Source organism: Engraulis encrasicolus, chromosome 5 (assembly GCF_034702125.1).
Source record: "Engraulis encrasicolus isolate BLACKSEA-1 chromosome 5, IST_EnEncr_1.0, whole genome shotgun sequence".
Lineage (NCBI taxonomy): Eukaryota > Metazoa > Chordata > Actinopteri > Clupeiformes > Engraulidae > Engraulis > Engraulis encrasicolus.
Window position 1 is genome coordinate 47,941,222 of NC_085861.1, and position 20,000 is coordinate 47,961,221.

General features: G+C 43.5%; 1 protein-coding gene across 1 annotated transcript in view; it reads left to right on the top strand.

Annotated features, from left to right (window-relative positions):
• The window catches only part of snap91a (synaptosome associated protein 91a), a 91,319-nt gene that overhangs the window by 36,626 nt on the left and 34,693 nt on the right, over positions 1-20,000 (top strand). Inside the window, 6 exon segments of the mRNA XM_063199929.1 lie at positions 10,318-10,393; positions 12,744-12,846; positions 16,654-16,747; positions 17,260-17,371; positions 17,968-18,074; positions 18,278-18,319. Of these exon segments, the coding sequence (XP_063055999.1) occupies positions 10,318-10,393; positions 12,744-12,846; positions 16,654-16,747; positions 17,260-17,371; positions 17,968-18,074; positions 18,278-18,319 (534 nt within the window).

The following is a 20,000-nucleotide window of genomic DNA, read 5'->3' on the forward strand; positions in this document are numbered from 1 at the left end:
TTTTTGAACACACATTGACGTCTTAACATGAGTCAAAATTTCATTTTCTTCGCCAACACTTACTGTACAACTCTGTCTCAGCACCCATTATGCTTGTCTCAGTTAAACTCCAGGCATTCTTTCTACATTATTTGATTTGACTTGACTTGATTTGTATTTTACAAGTAGTATTTTATAGTGGTGTCAACAATAATCGATTCGGCGATGCAATGCAATGCGGGGCATGGACGATTCAATTCAATGCGACACGTTCCAGAATCGATGCGGCAATTTTTTTAAGTTTCAATTACTTCCCTGGATATTTCAGGAGCAAATGCATGTTAAATTAAATAAAAGCACTTCAAAGCATTGAAAACTGATAGACTGATACAGAAAACTGTAAAATGTTGCCCAGTATCTAACTACTTGTATTGCCTCATCAGGACTGATGAAACATTACAAATGTAATGCATTTCAATGCATCATAGAATTGAATCGAATCGAATCGAATCGCTACCATCCGAATCGTAATCGAATCGCGAGGGCAGTGCCTATTCACACCACTATTTTACAGGTTAGTGTTCAGGCAGTTCTTTGTCTGCAAGCGGTGGTAGATTGATTATGCCTGTGCCTGGCTTGTTTGTGAGCAGTGATGGATTGATTATGCCTGTGCAACTGTAGCTGTGTCCCAAAATCCCATCTAGGGTGCCAGGTGGGCAGGGCAGCATCTACCAGCATGGACTGCGGCTGTCATGTCATATACTATATAGGATAGAAGAGGAAGAGGCAAACGCGATTCGGGCGACTAGAAGCGATTCGCGCGACGAGAGCGACAGTTTGTAGTTGAACTCCTGTGAATATTATGCAAATTAGCTATGACGCGGTTCGGCGACAGCCGCCACAGCCAATGGGAATGTTGGAATGCTTGCATTCTGCTTTAAACGGACATGCTCTAGTCGCTTAAATCGCTCGTATCACTCTTGCTGCACAAAAGCTATTCTCTGTCGCTTGAATCTCCTCGCGGCCGGTCTATTCGCCCGGTTAGAGGAGAAGGGTGTATCTGCCGCACTCACAAATGACTTGATTTTCACTCTCTTCACAGTGTTAGCATTGATTTACTAAACGCTCCAGAGTTACAGCGAAATGTAAATTAGCATCAATAACTCTGAACACCAGATGGTGCTGCTAATGGGTCAAATCAATTCTGATATATTAAACAATGAAATTGTAAGACTTCAATTTTTGCAGAATATAGAAGAGGAAAAGAGTAGCTGCTGTGGAGGAGAGGAGGAATAAGTAGTGTTGAGCTACTCAGAGTGGAGGAGAGAGGAGAGGAGAAGGAAGGAGAGGAGACGGGAAGAGAGGATAGGCAAGTGGGGAGGGAGAAGGGAGGAGAGGAGAAGGGAAGAGAGGAGAGAAAAGAGAGGTAAGGGGATGAGCGAAGAGAAGAGAAGAGGAGATGGTCGTGGCATATGGCAGGAGAGTAAAAGAGAAGAGAGTAGAGGAGATGGATGAGGAAGAGAGAGAGGGGAGGAGAGTGGAGACACAGAGGAAGGGAGGAATAAGAAGAGGAGACAGGGCGAGATGGATAGGAGGGAAAGATTGGGATGAAGAGCTCAGTGGGGCGGAGAGCAGATGGAAGTGGAAGAAAGTGGAGGGGAGGAGAAGAGAGAAAAGGAAAGCAGAGGACAAGGGAGGAAAGGAGAGAAACATGGAGGAGAGGAGAGGAGAGGAGAGGAGAAAGTTTTGGCAGCTGAGAGATGAAATTGAGAGGGAACAACATGGCATCATGGTGCTCTCTTATCAAATTACACAGTCTATTGACTTTTCTCAAGCAGACACGTGTGTGCATGTTTTATGGTGTGTGTGTGTGTGTGTGTGTGTGTGTGTGTGTGTGTGTGTGTGTGTGTGTGTGTGTGTGTGTGTGTGTGTGTGTGTGTGTGTGTGTGTGTGTGTGTGTGTGTGTGTGTGTGTGTGTGTGTGCGTGTGCACGTCTGTGTACGTCTGTATGTGTGTATGTGTGTACGTGGAGAGAAAAGGAAGCATCTGTGTGAAGATATGTGTGTGTGAAAGTAGGAGGGAGACATGTGGATGAGTCATGTGGAAGGCGAAAAGGACGAAAATGGTGAAATGTTTTTTTCTGTCTGATGAAATATTGTATTTGAAAAGGATACATGTTGCTTTGTTTGCCTCACCAATGATGTGCATTTTTACATGTAATCATTACTGTTTTTTTCCCTAACTTCGCCCGATTTTCCACTGCCAGTTTTCTGTTAGACCTACTGCTCGACACAGCACAACTCGGCCACCACTTTTTGCTCTTCGATAGAGCTGTGTCGTGCCCAATCAAAAAGCAAAAAGTGTCGGCCGAGTTATGCTGTGTCGAGCTGAAGGCCTTCCAGAAAAAAAAAACAGCAGTGGAAAAGAGGCATTCGATTCTTACTCACTACCCAAAGAAAAGCTTGGCAGTTGCCTATGTCCTTAGCATTTCAAGCGATACAGTACCATTGCTGAATATAAGCTCATTTTACACATCTTCTTCGGTTAAATAATTGAGTTTTACATTTCTTCTGTTCTTTCAGCCATTCTCTTAGTCTGTTGATGCTACTGCTAATCACAAGCTTGCAGTTATCATTGATTCAGCTAGCTGCTAAGTGGACCCATAAGATTCAGTGAAATAAAGTAAAGTTACAGTAACACTGCCAAACGCAAGAGAACGACTGGAAGTACAGAAGAAAGGTAAAACCCAATCTTTTAAGTCAAGGGGAGGTGTAAAATGAATTTAATTCCAGAAATGGTACAGTATCGCTTTAAGGAAAAACAATAAGATACATACGAGATTGCTACAAAAGTGAGAACTTGCACACTTTCCTCCTGAGAAACAGTGGGCAGTATAATGTCCTAAGGAATGTTTTAATTGAATGTTAGTGCCCGGTGCCACCCACACCCACTGGCAATGCTGGTGAATGCTTGGCACCAAACCCTGCACGAATGGGACCTTTTATTTTTCACATCGCTTGGCACCTCTCTGACTAATACATCAATGCTCTCATATGACAGACTGTAGTGTTTAACTGATGAAAGTATAATAAGTAAAAACAATGAAAACAATAGTTGGGAGAGGTCCACTCTCTCAGCTCTGCTCAGTATATGAAATATGCAGGCTATAGAGCATTTAACAACTTATTGGTTTCCACGAGTGATCGAAAATGAATGGGGACCAGTCTCAAATAAAGTGTGAGTGCACATGAAACTGTCGAGGGTGCTAAAAATAGGCTGTAGGTATGACATGGTTGATTAGCCTGATAAACCAGACTAAATGTGGCTGTCTAATTTAGTCTGGCCTCGATGCATAATACATCCGAAGATTGTTGATGAGAACAACCTTCCCTCAAAACCCTGCCCGCTTTGATTCAAAGCACATCTTTGCGTTGTAATTGGTTTGCCAGATTCATGGCATTCTGGCTTCATTGAATCATTATGCGAGGCCAGACCCACCCGTAGACAAAACATTTTGCCGTCCAGCGGGTGGTGCTGGTTCACCAGGCTAATGGTTGATCACTTTGTGTCAAACGGCAACATGAATACGATGTTGCTATCAACATGCTAAACCCGCAAAACCAGCAGACTACAGGAGGGAGATTTCACGAGCCGTGTCCATGGTAACCCATGGTAAACCGCCACAACCATACTGGCGTACGATACTTTGGGAATATTTCTAAACAAGCTCTGATACAGGTTGTTTTTCACTCCTGACAACACTCTTTTGATAAAACTTAAAAATGCCATAACTGTAATTACTCAAATCGCCTTGGTTTAGTAATATACTTTCAAAACTTACCATCGAGCAGACTCATGCTCATGCAACTAAGCTTCACAGAAGGAAGTCCTTACAGCTCACTCGAGAATGTGAGATGTAGTTCTCAAAAATTCATGAGTAGCCAAGGGATAGCAACATTTCTTTATAATTTTCACGTTTCGCTTGATAAACACACACATGTGGTTGGGCCGTACCATTTGTTACTAAGGAAAGAATGCGGTGATAGGCGAATGACAGCTGTTAACCTCTGTCTTATATTTTTGTCAACCCAATGTATCTGTCCCTATTCCTGGAAACCGGATGCCGTTAAAATGCTAATCTGCGCATACAACTTGGTGTCACCCACTTGAGAGCTCTATTTTGTGGGTGCAATTAAGGTGTTGACTGTATACAGTAAACAGTGATGCAGGAAAGACTATCTTCGACATTTATTATTGACCATCACGTCTATCACTTTGCAACAGTTTAGGAGTTTTGATATTTAAAGGACATGAACATTTGTGTATTTTGCATAAATACAAGGACAACTAGACTGCCTGTGCAGTCGCCTTCGACTGCTTAAGGTATATCCCCGAAACGCGACGCTTCCAGTCCCCCATCATTCCTACCACTCCCGTCCACCACTTCGTAAACGTATATACAGACGTGACATGACGCGCATAGGCTTAAAACCAAACGACTATTGTGAAAATGAAGCAAAAAATGGGGCAAATGGTAATACTGTTTTAATGGTTCAGTGGATATACCACATTAGGTACAGTGTAATAACCAGTGTAACAATATTTAATACAATGTAATTTTTTTACTTACATCATGTGTTTGTGCGTAAGTGGTATTACATGGTATTGCATATTGTTACACTGGTATTACACTATATTACATGGTATTGCATACTGTTACACTCGTTACTACACTGTACCTGATATTGCATATTGTTACACTGGTATTACACTAGTATTAAATGGTATTAAATATTGTTACATTGGTTATTACACTGTACCTAATATGGTAGATTCACTGAAATGGTGAACCATTAAAATAAGGTGTTACCGGGCAAATCAATCCACCCAGTCAGAAGTTATGGGCCAAATGAAAATTCCGCCATTTTGAAAGTGTTGTCTTCCAAACTCGAATCAGTTCATGAACCTACCCTAGAGCATTCACACACAAAATCTGGGACAAATCCATCCAACCGGTCAGTAGTTATGGGCCAAACAATAATTCGGCCATCTTGAATTCAGCCATCTTGAAAGTGTTGACCTCCAAACTCGAATCAGTTCATGAACCTACCCTAGAGCATTCACACACCAAATCTGGGACAAATCCATCCACCAGGTCAGAAGTTATGGACCAAACAAAAATTCGGCCATCTTGAATTCAGCCATCTTGAAAGTGTTGACCTCCCAACTCGACTCAGTTCATGAACCTACCCTAGAGCATTCACACACCAAATCTGGGACAAATCCATCCACCCGGTCAGAAGTTATGGACCAAACAAAAATTCGGCCATCTTGAATTCAGCCATTTTGAAAGTGTTGACCTCCAAACTCGAATCAGTTCATGAACCTGTCCTGGAGCATTCACCCAAAAAATCTGGGACAAATCCAAACATCCGTTCAAAAGTTATCGCGTTAACACGAAAGACCTTACGCGGCGGCGGACGCGGCGGACGCGGACGCGGACGCGGCGGCGGCGGCGGCGGCGCACGCAAAACCATTACATCCCCGACGCTCCGCGTTTCGGGGATATAATTCATTTCCGTTGAGTACATTTCATAGTTAAATTCCTACTCATTATTTGGACAGACTCGTGCAATGCTTCTAGGCTAAACTAGACTGCCTGTGCAGTCGCCTTCGACTGCTTAAGGTATATCCCCGAAACGCGACGCTTCCAGTCCCCAATCATTCCTACCACTCCCGTCCATCTTTTCATGAACGTTTATGATAAATACAAAATATAAAATAAATCTATTTAATATCTATACATAGATCAATGACGTGCATAGGCTTAAAACCAAATGACTATTGTGAAAATGAAGGAAAAAATGGGGCAAATGGTAACACTGTTTTAATGGTTCACTATTACAGTGGATATACCACATTAGGTACAGTGTAATAACCAGTGTAACAATATTTAATACCACGTCATACCAGTGTGACACCATGTACCAATTTTGTACTTATATCATGTAGGCTATTTGTGTGTAAGTGGTATTACATGGTATTGCATATTTGTACACTGGTATTACACTAGTATTACATGGTATTACATATTGTTACACTGGTTATTACACTGTACCTGGTATTGCCTATTTTTACACTGGTATTACATGGTATTAAATATTGTTACACTGGTTATTACACTGTAGGCCTACCTGATCAGGTAGATTCACTGAAACGGTGAACCATTAAATTAAGGAGTTACCGGGCAAATCAATCCACCCAGTCAGAAGTTATGGGCCAAATAAAAATTCCACCATTTTGAAAGTGTTGACCTCCAAACTCGAATCAGTTCATGAACCTACCCTGCAGCATTCACACACCAAATCTGGGACAAATCCATCCACCCGGTCAGAAGTAATGGGCCAAACAAAAATTCGGCCAACTTGAATTCGGCCATCTTGAAATTGTTGACCTCCAAACTCGAATCAGTTCATGAACCTACCCTAGAACATTCACACACCAAATCTGGGACAAATCCATCCACCCGGTCAGAAGTTATGGACCAAACAAAAATTCGGCCATCTTGAATTCGGCCATCTTGAAAGTGTTAACCTCCAAACTGTAATCAGTTCATGAAACCACCCTAGAGCATTCACACACCAAATCTGGGACAAATCCATCCACCCGGTCAGAAGTAAGGGGCCAAACAAAAATTCGGCCATCTTGAATTCGGCCATCTTGAAATTGTTGACCTCCAAACTCGAATCAGTTCATGAACCTACCCTAGAACATTCACACACCAAATCTGGGACAAATCCATCCACCCGGTCAAAAGTTATGGACCAAACAAAAATTCGGCCATCTTGAATTCGGCCATCTTGAAAGTGTTAACCTCCAAACTGTAATCAGTTCATGAACCCACCCTAGAGCATTCACACACCAAATCTGGGACAAATCCATCCACCTGGTCAGAAGTTATGGACCAAACAAAAATTCGGCCATCTTGAATTCGGCCATCTTGAAAGTGTTAACCTCCAAACTGTAATCAGTTCATGAACCCACCCTAGAGCATTCACACACCAAATCTGGGACAAATCCATCCACCTGGTCAGAAGTTATGGACCAAACAAAAATTCGGCCATCTTGAATTCGGCCATCTTGAAATTGTTGACCTCCAAACTCGAATCAGTTCATGAACCTGCCCTAGAGCATTCACACACCAAATCTGGGACAAATCCAAACATCCGTTCAAAAGTTATCGCGTTAACACGAAAGACCTTACGCGGCGGCGGCGGACGCGGCGGCGGACGCGGCGGCGGCGGCGGCGGCGGTGCTCACAAAACCATTACATCCCCGACGCTCTGCGTCTCGGCGATATAATGATTGCGGATGTGACTGATTAGGCTACTTGGTACGACTGGCAGCAGTGCAGCAAGCTAGCAGAGTATGAATATGGAAGTTAGCAGTAATGTGGATGACTGTACCATTCAATGTTGCTGGTGTGGTTTATTCATTAACTGATTAGTTCAATGTACAGAGTTGGCCAACACTGACAAGCATATAGTAACTGCAGTATGCACTCAGTTATTTATGATTCTGTGGAGAATCATGCACACACACACACACACACACACACACACGCACGCACACACACAATGAGCACATACTGCATGTTCCAACCTCAACTGTAATGTGACAGACACAGACACCCATGCGCATGCACACAGACACACATGCACACAGACAAACACACACACACACACACACACACACACACACACACACACACACACACACACACACACACACACACACACACACACACACACACACACACACACACACACACACACACACACACACACACACACACACACACACACGTCTCAACTGGGACATGTTCTCCTGTTGAGAAGTGTGTGTTCATCATTATGGCTGTGTTTTCTCTATCTCCCTTTGCTATGGGTGCTTTGGCACCCGCAAGTGCTTCTCGTTTTGATCTCAGCTCTGCACAATTACAGCCTGATGGTATCACACCGCTTTTTCAATTAATTCTGGCTTTGCCTGCTGACGTTGTGGTGTGTGTGTGTGTGTGTGTGTGTGTGTGTGTGTGTGTGTGTGTGTGTGTGTGTGTGTGTGTGTGTGTGTGTGTGTGTGTGTGTGTGTGTGTGTGTGTGTGTGTGTGTGTGTGTGTGTGTGTGTGTGTGTGTGTGTGTGTGTGTGTGTGTGTGTGTGTGTGTGTGTTTTGGCAGCTATAGCCGTTCGCTTGAGTGACTCACCTGATACCTTGGAGGGTTGGCTAATAGAATGGAATGCTCTGCCCTCACATAGTCATACACACACTCACACACATTCTCTCTCTCTCTCTCTCTCTCTCTCTCTCTCTCTCTCTCTCTCTCTCTCTCTCTCTCTCTCTCTCTCTCTCTCTCTCTCTCTCTCTCTCTCTCTTTCTCTCTCTGCCTCTCTCCCTCCCTCTCTCTCTCTCACTTTCTCTTTCTCTCTCAATCACTTTCTCTTGCTTTCACTCTCGCTCTCCCTCTGTCTCTCTCCCTCTCTCTCTCACTCACTTTCTCTCTCTCTCGCTTGCTCTCTCTCTCTCTCTCTCTCTCTCTCTCTCTCTCTCTCTCTCTCTCTCTCTCTCTCTCTCTCTCACTTACTCTCTCTCTCCCTCTCTCTCTCACTACACTTTCTCTCGCTCTCCTTCCCTCTCTATCTCACGCACACACACACACACACACACACACACACACACACACACACACACACACACACACACACACACACACACACACACACACACACACACACACACACACACACACACACACCCTGCAGGTACACCAGAGAGAGAGAGAGAGAGAGAGAGAGAGAGAGAGAGAGAGAGAGAGAGAGAAAGAGGGAGAGGGGAGGGGGGGGGGCAAAGCTGAGAAGTTGGGCATAGGGGGTTTGACAGACAGAATGGGAAAGCAGGCAGAATAGAGATGTTGCTGATTCGATTATAGTGCTGCTCTGACTCATCAGCTGTGGATGATGTACACGTCTCAGCTTGGCATTCATCAGATAGCCTCACAGTTAGAAATGTACTATAGCCTACTGTAAGACAAGTTTATTTGTATAGCGCATTTCGTACATACGAAAGTGGCAACTCAATGTGCTTCACAAAAAAAATAAAGCAAAAAAGAAAGGAAACAAGAAAGAAAGAAAGAAATTAGGGTCAAAGAAAATTGAAACAATAAGGTAAAACATATGGTAAAATAAAAATAAGAACGAAAACATATAATGTAAGCTGCTCGGGGAAAGCGTCTGAGAACAGCTTCGTTTCGAGTAGAAAGAACCAGAGGACGCGTTGAAGATTAAGGGGAGGGGTGGGCACTGGATAGCTTATCACCCCACTCTGAGCCATAGCTCAAACCGTCCCAGGGACGGCCTTGCACTGTCCCATAGCAAGTGAAAAACACCTCCAGGTGCCAGTGGTAGTTGGGAGGGAGGCAGAGAGTCCAGACATTGCATTGTTTTGACTTGGAATTACCAGCAAATTCTTCTCTATTGACCTTAGTGACCTGGTTGGTGCATATCAATGAAACATATCCATATCCAGCTGGGTCCCATTCCATGTAATGATTTGCTGTACTGTAGTGATTGTACTGTAGGTCCATTAGACACTCCTCAGCTTGTTTGCTTGTATAGCCAGAATGCATTGACCACTGTGTCCTGTTGTGTTAAATGTGAAAGATACCATTTCGATAGTGCGTTTGGGTTAACTGTAATCCCTCTGAGGTACCACAGATGCTACACTATACACTATGCACTCCTTATACTGCACAGTGCCATAGACTCTATATACTGTACATAAAATGACTTTCTCAAATCTCAAATCTCATCACTTACCCCTTATAAAGAAATGTACAAACTATTATATGTAAATACACTGGTATGGTATTAGGGTATCCTTATCGTTATTTGCGCTTGTGTCTGTATCCTTGCTTCTTTGCATTCTTGTCTCTGTGTGTCATTGTATCCCTGTTTCTGTGCATCTTGTTTCTTTGTGCCTGTGTGTCTTTGTATCCTTCTGTAAGCGAATCAGTTTACCCTTGCACTATTGTACACTTGTGTCCTTGTATATTTGTGTCCTTCCTTGCGTTCTAGCGCGTATCTATCTATCTATCTATCTATCTATCTATCTATCTATCTATCTATCTATCTATCTATCTATCTATCTATCTATCTATCTATCTATCTATCTATCTATCTATCTATCTATCTATCTATCTATCTATCTATCTATCTATCTATCTACAGTATCTAGTGTCGTGTTTTCTGATATGTTCTCCCCTTCTCTTGTCTTGTCTTTGGCAGAGGTTTATCCAGTTCCTGGCCTCCAGAAACACCCTGTTCAACCTCAGCAACTTCCTGGACAAGACCGGATCCCAGGGTGAGTTGGGTCTGGTTATGTAAGTACAGATACACAGTCACTGGTGGCCAGGAGCCTATACTACAAAGCTGATGTAGGAGTACACCAGGTTAAGTTAAAGAGGTAAATCATCCAATAGAAGAGTTTTGAGTTCTGTGTGTTCTTAAGCCTGGCTCAAACTACGCGACTATCGGCCCGATTCTCGGCTGAAAACCCCCCTTACGACAATCGCTGGAACGTTACCCCCCAGGACCATCGCAAGCGATTGTCGGGGAAGATTTCCTCGTCGTGTGCGACGTTCTAAGATAGAACTTTAGCAGCTCAAAGAGTCGCCGATCGCAAGTCGTAGAAATCAAACAGTGTTTGATATTTGCGACTGGAAATAGAACGTCGGGCATTGTCTCGGTGGTTGCGAGCAGCGATAAGAGTGACAGTTGCGATTCTCTTCTAGTGTGCGGTGCACCCCGACGCCAAAATCGGACACACAATCGCTAGTCGTGTAGTTTGAGCCTGGCTTTACATGTAAGAGAATTAGGATTCCAGGCTCTTCTATTAGATGATTTACCTCGTAACTTAACCTGGTTTACTCCTAAATTAGCTTTGTAGTATGAGCCCCAGCAGTCTGACTATACTTAGTGAATGTTGAAGGTGAAGATTGTTCACATCCCAGGAAAAGATGCAGGACAAAGGCTGACTGTAATTCCCCACCCCCAATTGGACACTTAATCGTTGCCGGGATGCTCTGGAAAGACCCGGTCTGTGGGGCATCTTTTCAAATATTGTATTGGAATATGCCAACACTAGACATTCCTGTCTCAATCCTGGGAGTGAATAAGGATGCCAAACTGCATGTGTGTATTAGCAAAGACAGCCTCATTATGAGAAGTGTGTGGGTGTGTGCATGTGCGTGTGTGTGTGTGTGTGTGTGTGTGTGTGTGTGTGTGTGTGTGTGTGTGTGTGTGTGTGTGTGTGTGTGTGTGTGTGTGTGTGTGTGTGTGTGTGTGTGTGTGTGTGTGTGTGTGTGTGTGTGTGTGTGTGTGTGTGTGTGTGTGTGTGTGTGTGTGTGTGTGAGGCCTCAATTGGTAAGGTTGTGGTGTGTATAAGTAGCTAAAGGTGTGTATAAGTAGCTAAAGAGTGGGAGTGGGAGTCTCGGGAGCTCATTGAGTAAAGGCAGGCTTTGACCACAGCCACTTGCCATAATCCCAGTTAAGTCAGTCAAGCTCTCATGGCAATTGAAACAAGTTTCCATGGTGATTTTGTCCACACACAGATACACATTATTCAAAACAAGGACAATGGACCTCTTCTACCTATTGAGCTAAAGCCTACAAATGCTAATATGGCTAATGGGACACTACGCTGAATTTTGGATGATAATTCTCGTCAACCTACCTTTCCTTGGTTCTTCTGTCATCAAAACAAATGCTATATACTGTATATTATGTCACTCTGATCAGTGGTATGATTGGTTGTACTTGTGTCCAGCATTATGCACAGTTACTTGGAGATTGTTCATTGATTTCCCCTTGAGAACTGTCTTTCTATGGGATTCGATGGGCTACATTGTTATATAACCTGGCACTTAATTCTAAACACTTTTACCCCCTTTTTTCATATCTAGCTTGAATTAGAATGGTCGAGTGGTCCCAATTGATAATTAGTAGGGCTGTAACAATATTGTATCCAACCAAGAAATCGTGACGCGCAGAGCCACAGACCTGTCTTGAGATGCAAGAATGCAGGATCATGACACACCCTTTCAAAGTTCTGGATCTTCAGTCCATAAAACAACCAAATGATATGATGGGATAGTGCTTCCAAACTGCATCATCATCATTGTCATTTTAAACTTCTTTTTATTTCAGTAGCCTGTTGTAACCTACTCTACATAAAACCTATTGCAGTTATTTCATTCATTATGTTGGTAAATGTGATAAAAGCACATCAATTAATTTCAAAAAATACATTTTAAAAGCTTTTGTGGAAACTGTAGGTCAGAATTTGCGATACAATTGTGAGTTTGGTGTATTGTTACAGCCCTAATGATTAGGGTGTTTTAATTTCAAAGGCCAGCATGTAGGCCTATTATGTTCCCGAAATGTGCTTCTTATAACAGTTGTTAATTATACAAATGTGCTGCTCAGACATTCACAAAAACTGTGGTTTGCAAAGGCATCAAACAAGTGCAGTCATGTTTGTTGAAACATATGATTCAGGCCATCATTTCTGGGTACATAGGTTCATTTGTAATATTGTTCTACCAGTGTTGTAATTACATCTGTAAGAGTACTTATACTTCTGTTTTATACAGCTCTGGTAAAATCTAACTACACTCTAAAATGTAGCTACACTCTGCCTCTCTCCATTTTAGGCTACGACATGTCAACATTCATCAGACGTTACAGCCGCTACCTGAATGAGAAGGCCTTCGCCTACAGGCAGATGGCATTTGACTTTGTCCGTGTGAAGAAAGGGTATGGACAACCGCCCACACTCGCTCTTGAACACTCACACACACACACACACACACACACACACACACACACACACACACACACACACACACACACACACACACACACACACACACACACACACACACACACACACACACACACACACACACACACACACACAATAGCAGCAGCAGTAGCAAGAGAGAGAGAGAGAAAGACAGACAAACACACACACACACACACACACACACACACACACACACACACACACACACACACACACACACACACACACACACACACACACACACACACACACACACACACACACACACACACACACACACACACACACACACACACACACACACACACACACACACACACAGTAGTACTACAAGCAACGAGAGAGAGAGAGAGAGAGAGAGAGACACACACACACACACAAACACACACACACACACACACACACACACACACACACACACAAACACACACACACACACACACGCTTCATTCGCAATTGTCTGAAGAGCTCTCTGTGTGAAGTTTCATGTGTAGTTCAGCAGGCAGGTGAGGAAGTTTGTTGCAGTAAGCCATCAGCCGCAGGCTAAAGGGAATGGGATGGGAAATGTGATTAAGTGGACTCTGAGCGGTGTGTGTGCGCACACTGTGTGTGTGTGTGTGTGTGTGTGTGTGTGTGTGTGTGTGTGTGTGTGTGTGTGTGTGTGTGTGTGTGTGTGTGTGTGTGTGTGTGTGCGCATACTGTGTGTGTGTGTGTGTGTGTGTGTGTTTGTGTGTGTGTGTGTGTGTGTGTGCGTGCGTGCGTGCGTGCGTGCGTGCGTGCGTGCGTGCGTGCGTGCGTGCGTGTGTGTGTGTGTGTGTGTGTGTGTGTGTGTGTGTAGCCACATTTGTCTTTGAAAAAAGCGAGAGAGTGTGTGTAAGAATATTCTTTCTTTGTCGAAAAACTTTGAATGCAGTGGATAGAAGGACATACATAGCCTTTGAAACTTGGCCAGAATAAGTTTGTCTAGCATCCTTTTGTGCCTCACAGAAACCATTGGAACTGAACAATTCCCAGTTTTCTTGGAAACGATTCATGTGTGGTCTGTGTCAATTGCTGCAAAGACACCTGAACACAAACAAATAGATGTTCTGTGCAGAACAGTTTTATGTCTGTAAAGAACACATACAATCAGAAGCTAAGCAACATATGTTACTACTGTATTTCCACATCAGTTGTCTAACACTATGATTCCCAAACTGTGGGCCGGGCCCCCCTGGTGATCCACGAAGGTATTTCAAATGGGCCATGAATATTTGTGTGTGTGTTGCAGTTTACTACTTATATCATTTTTTTTATTATTCCTTTATTGTGACAGGGCAGTTACAAAGGGACAGGAAATGAGTGGGGAGAGAGAGACGGGGAAGGTTTAACAAATGACCCTGGCTGGAATTGAACCTGGGTCGCCAGTGTAGTAACCCAGTGCCCTACCGTCAGGCCACGACAGGGCCTTACTATTTATTTCAGTTGTATTGCTTATTGGGTCAGAGGTAGCCAGGCCGCACCCTCCTAGTGACACAACAACTTCGATGTTGCTTCTAGTCAGGCCAAGAGCAATGTAAATATCGTTTCTGATTTCCTAAAAAAAACGGGAACTCCACCCACTTTGCCAGGAACCAAACAACCAGTAGCGAACCAAAGTAGGCGGGTCAACCTGTCAACCTTATGCTCTTGGTCAGACCAAGTCTCGAAGAGATTTGAAAGTCGATGATAATCAGGCTAGGTCAGAGGTGGGTCATGAACATTTATGAAAATTTCATGTGGGTCCCAAGCTGGCAAACAACCCCTGGTCTAATACATTCCTGCAATCTTCCACAACAAGAACTACAGTAGAGAAGTGTGTGTGTAGATTTGCTGTGTGTGTGTGTTGATTTGAACCCCTGAGATAGATGAACTCTCTTGTTGTTCTCACTGCACTGTTAATGAAGCAATACGCCTGTTGGCAGGGTCTGCTACGGAGTGGAAATAAGATGCACTGCACCAGAAACAAAAGGGGAGTAGAATAATGAAAACAATGTCCTGTTTGATAGCTGGATTAGTAACAGCGTTGCAAGATGGAAATTGCTGAATTATAGTACCGAAACTTCAAAATTATCGTTTTTGGGGTCTTTTTGGGACCCAAATTGTTATTTCAAGGCAGTACAGAGTACAAAATGGGCAAAATTATGGTACAAATACGATACTTATCGTACATCTGGCAACACTGATTAGTAACACCACTGTGAACAAACAAACAAAGTAGCGACCCTCTCTCAGGTGAGCGAAGGTGATAAACTGGTGTGATGAAGTCCTGTTGTGTACAGTACCTCATGTACTCTATCACTGCTTACTACTAATTAGTTGATGTCCCTGGTTGGGTAGGTGTCCTATATTAGCCTGGGCTGGTTCAGTCAATTGACTCGAAGAAATATGTGGCAGAAACGTTACTTTCCCAGCAATAGAAATGCATTTCCAGTACCTGTAATAAACTAGTATCTCCCCGGACGGTTGCGTGAGAGAGAAAGAGACGAGAAGAAAAAAGTGCATTGTTAAGTTGAGTGCACACGTCCGTGAGTGTGTGCGTGTGTGTGTGTGCGTGAGTGCGTGAGTGCATGCGTGGACGCTATTTGACCTTTTTGACCAGTGATGGCTCTAACAGGTGATTATGTGTCCTTCGCCTCTGAGACAGGGAGGGAGAGAGAGAGAGAGCACGTACGAGAGAGAAAGAGAGCGAGAAAGAGAAAGAGAGAGAGAGAGAGAGAGCACGTACGAGAGAGAAAGAGAGCGAGAAAGAGAAAGAGAGAGAGAGAGAGAGTGCGAGAGGGAGAGAGACCGAGAAAGAGAAAGAGAAAGCGAGAGTGTGTATCTGTGCGTGTACCAATGATCATAGCCAACCCTCCTAAATGGCCAGTTGGCTAATGAGAATTGTAAGAGGGTGTTCCCCATCTGCAGTGGGAGCAAGCAAGCAACAGTAGGCAGGCAGGCAGGCAGGCTGGCTTAGGTAATGTAATGTAAGCTCATTACTCTTCTTCACCACCCTCCTCTGCCTGCCGTCTAGACAGCCAAGGCCTCCTCTCCACAGACCTACAAGTGCAGCACTGCATACACAAGGGCAGGCTGGCCAGATGGATTGAAATGTCCCTGCCGGAGGGGGAAGAGAAGAGATCACTAGACAGCCACCACCACCTAACATTATCTGTCTTTTTGCCTCTCATTTTAGTTAGTATCTATATAGCCAGTGAGGAAAACATACTGTAGAACTTGTGATGATGTCTCTCTCTCTCTCTCTCTCTCTCTCTCTCTCGCTCTGTCTATGTCTCTATCGCTGTCTGTCTGTCAGCCTCTATCACACTCTTGCACTCTCTCTCTTTTTCTCTTGATCTCTCTCTCTCTCACATACCGTACACAGACACACAGACACACAGACACACACAGACACACACAGACACACAGACACACACACACACACACACACACACACACACACACACACACACACACACACACACACACACACACACACACACACACACACACACACACTGCTTTTAGTGCCAAGGCTTATTGGAAACGGAAGTAACTGAATTATACAAATGTACTGCTTGTATTGGTATGCAGTGTCTTTAGCAAACCTGCTGATGTTGTTGTAACTTTACACAGGTTCATTGTCAAAAGCAGCTTCTTGTCCCAGTGTCCAGGAGGATGAGGACATTTAAATCATAACATTTATTTCTACTGTGTGTGTGTGTGTGTGTGCGTGTGCGTGTGTGTATGTGCATCAGTGCTGAGGGTGTGATGAGGACGATGGCTACAGACAAGCTGTTGAAAGGCATGCCCACCCTGCAGGGCCAGATTGACGCGCTGCTGGAGTTTGACGTGAGTACTTTTCCACTTAGTCCAGCGGTGCCCAAATTTAATTTTGCTGCAGACACCCCTTTTGATTTCCGAAACTAGCATCAGATCACAGGTCTGAGTCATCCTACTGCCGGCTTATGGGCAAAAACTCCAGTAACTAGCGTGCAGCTGATGGCTGTATTGCTCATCACTCATTCAAAATACCACAATGTAGTGTTTGCATAGATTAATTACTATTGTTTTGTTTCCATATAACATTTAAGTGCAGTAAAATTGTTCTATACTAACCTTTCTGTCTATGTTCGCTACAATGCTAGCATTAGTTTATGCGGCTATCTTACAATCTCCAGGGATGAAATGGTAATGTTGAGTAACCAATTTGAATTTAATAATTTCAGGATGCATTTGTACACTCTGTACACAGCACTTGGCCACAATGTTTTATACCCCTAGGTGGTACTGTAGCCTTATGATGTGGATTGCTATGCACTTCTAATTGCCAGGCTAAATGACTGGAATTCTGTCCTCTACAGGTTCATCCACAAGACCTGAAGAATGGTGTCATCAACAACTGTTTCCTACTGCTTTTCAAAGACCTAATCAAGCTGTATGCCTGCTACAATGATGGCATCATCAATCTTCTAGGCAAGCGAAACATTTTACAGACATATCCAGAGCAAGAACTTATAGGCAGAATTGTACTACTGAGTCAAGTAGTCAAGTCAAGTCAAGTAGGTTTTATTGTCAATTTCTTTACATGCACTGGTCATACAAAGAATTTGAAATTACATTTCTTGCTTTCCCATACAGACATAGACTAATTAAGGTAAGGACATAGACAGTATAGACATAGACAGTACTTATACATGGACTTAAGACAGTATGGACATAGACAGTGCTCATACAGACATTAGAGTCGTAATGTGTAAAGAATATCTATAATATTGTTGTAATTTGGTAGAAAACATTTTTAGCGAACATAGAAGTTTTGCCCATGCTATACACAGGGACATAGAAATGTAATAGTATTTGATGTATTTCTACTCATTAAAAAGTCAAAATGTTGCTCAGTGTTGAAGCCAACTCTTCTCACTCGGATTCACTGCACACATTCACAATCCTTCTAGCTTGGTTGAGGAGCCTGGCATTGACTAAGCTCACTCAACTGGGAGCTCCGTTAGTTCATCCCTTCTCTAAAGCACCCCTGATGACCTCTTTGTTCAACTTTTGGGCTATTGCAGAGAAGTTTTTCCAGATGAAGAAGGGTCAGTGTAAAGATGCCCTGGAGATTTACAAGAGGTTCCTCACACGGATGACCAGAATTACAGAGTTCCTCAAAATCGCAGAGGTATGACTATAAGCATCTTTCGACTTTTGATTATGATCATTACAGAATTGTGTTATGGAAAAGGATAAGGAAAGGAGAAAGCTGAAAACTGATTTTTTTTTTCTTCTGCCTTTCTCTGTTTTTCTCTTTGTTTGTTTGTTTCTTTCATTGTTTCTTTCATTGTTCCTTTCTTTCTTTCTTTTTTTCTTTCTTTCTTGTTACAGCAAGTGGGCATTGACAAAAATGACATACCAGAGCTAACACAGGTAAGGTGCATTACTTACCATGTTTCCTCCATCATTGAGTCTTTCCATCTTTCCTACGAAGACATACATTTCGTTTCTCATTGTGACTAACATCGCATGTATGTGTTTTTTATTCAATTAACTCGATGTGGCACGAGTTGTGGGCTCAGCCTACAAATCCTAGAACCCTTCCCAGCAGAATCGCCCAATCACAGTGTCGCTTTGTCTCCCAGATTGCCTGTGGTGTCCAATCACAGACATCCACAAGCAGATATGACAGGCCATCCGTCCAATCATGGTGGGTTAAAAACAAAAAAAACAAATGGGGAGGGTAGCTTATTCCATGGATCCATTCTGTCCTCCATGCAGCCAGGGGCATCAGTGTTGGTGGTGATTGACAGACACTGTGCCCCTCCCCTCTCTTCTGATTTGCAGAGGTGCAGAAAGATCACTCAGGCTGAGAGTGTGAGTAGTGCGTAGTGCATACGGCTTTTTACGCACAGCCTAGGACAGTTCCTCCATGACGTCTCTTTCTAGTGCTCAGAAATATAGTGCCACCACAAATGCACAACAGTAGCTCATCATCCCAAGCAACAATGGATGCAACTGAAGGATCTGGTCGGAATATAAAAAATATGTTTGCTTGCAGCAGGGGGATTCCGACGGAATTCCAACATCTGGGCTTCAGACTCTTTCGGCTCAATATCTTGCGCTTCATCTGACATGTCTATAGCAATACAGGCTCATCTCAACTCGATTTCTCAATTTCTGACTACATTTGACAAGACTGCAATTTTCGACGCCAAGGGCATACCTGCCACGTTGTATGCTGACTAAGTGGCCTAAACCTAGACCTTTCCCTAACCTTAACCATCTGCAGGACTCTAAATTAACACCAGCCAATCAGCCTGATGCTGGTGAAAATTCAGTTTGTCTGGCAGAAAAGAAAATTTACTAGACACTTTGACCCATTAGTGAGTGTGTGTTTGGCTATTTTGTCTGGTGATGAAAATGGTTTATTTAGAGTCCCGACCGTCAGTGAAGTTATGCTGCCACAAGGGTATACCTTAGAGGTCAAAAAATGCAGTCTGGTCAAAGGTAGTCAGAAATTGACGAGTTGGGATGATGCACTATAGTCTATAGAGCTTCTATGAAACGAGAAAACACCTGATGCACTAACATTACCTAATGGCCAAAGTTGTGAACATGGAATAGCAGTATACTTTAGAATCCCAACTGCATCTGGAACCAGGACAAAAATTAGAACTGAAAATGGATCTGGAACTACAAATGTAATATGAGAATCAGAACTAGAATAAACCCTCACAAAACTGGCCATGGTATACAATTCAGGTGTTGGTGCAGGTGCTAGCTGATTTTATGATTTGGCTTCTTTTTACATCCCTCATGGGTGTGTGTTTTGGAAGCTCAAAAAAAGGAAGAACAAACTCTCTAGAAAGTGGCAGATTCTCCATCAGAGGTGTTTGCTGACCCCAATCTGGACCCCTGGCTCTGCCGTTTCTGTGCCGGATCTGGGCCAGAACCTTTCCTGTGAATCTGCAGCTATCTAGGCCACACGGCTGGTGCACTGACAGCATGCACTGATGCGGAGGACATAGCTGTGCACGGGAAACCTCTGGGGTTATCTGGCTTAGCCTTGGCAGGGAGGTCATGCATGCTGTGTGTGAGCGCGCGTGCATTT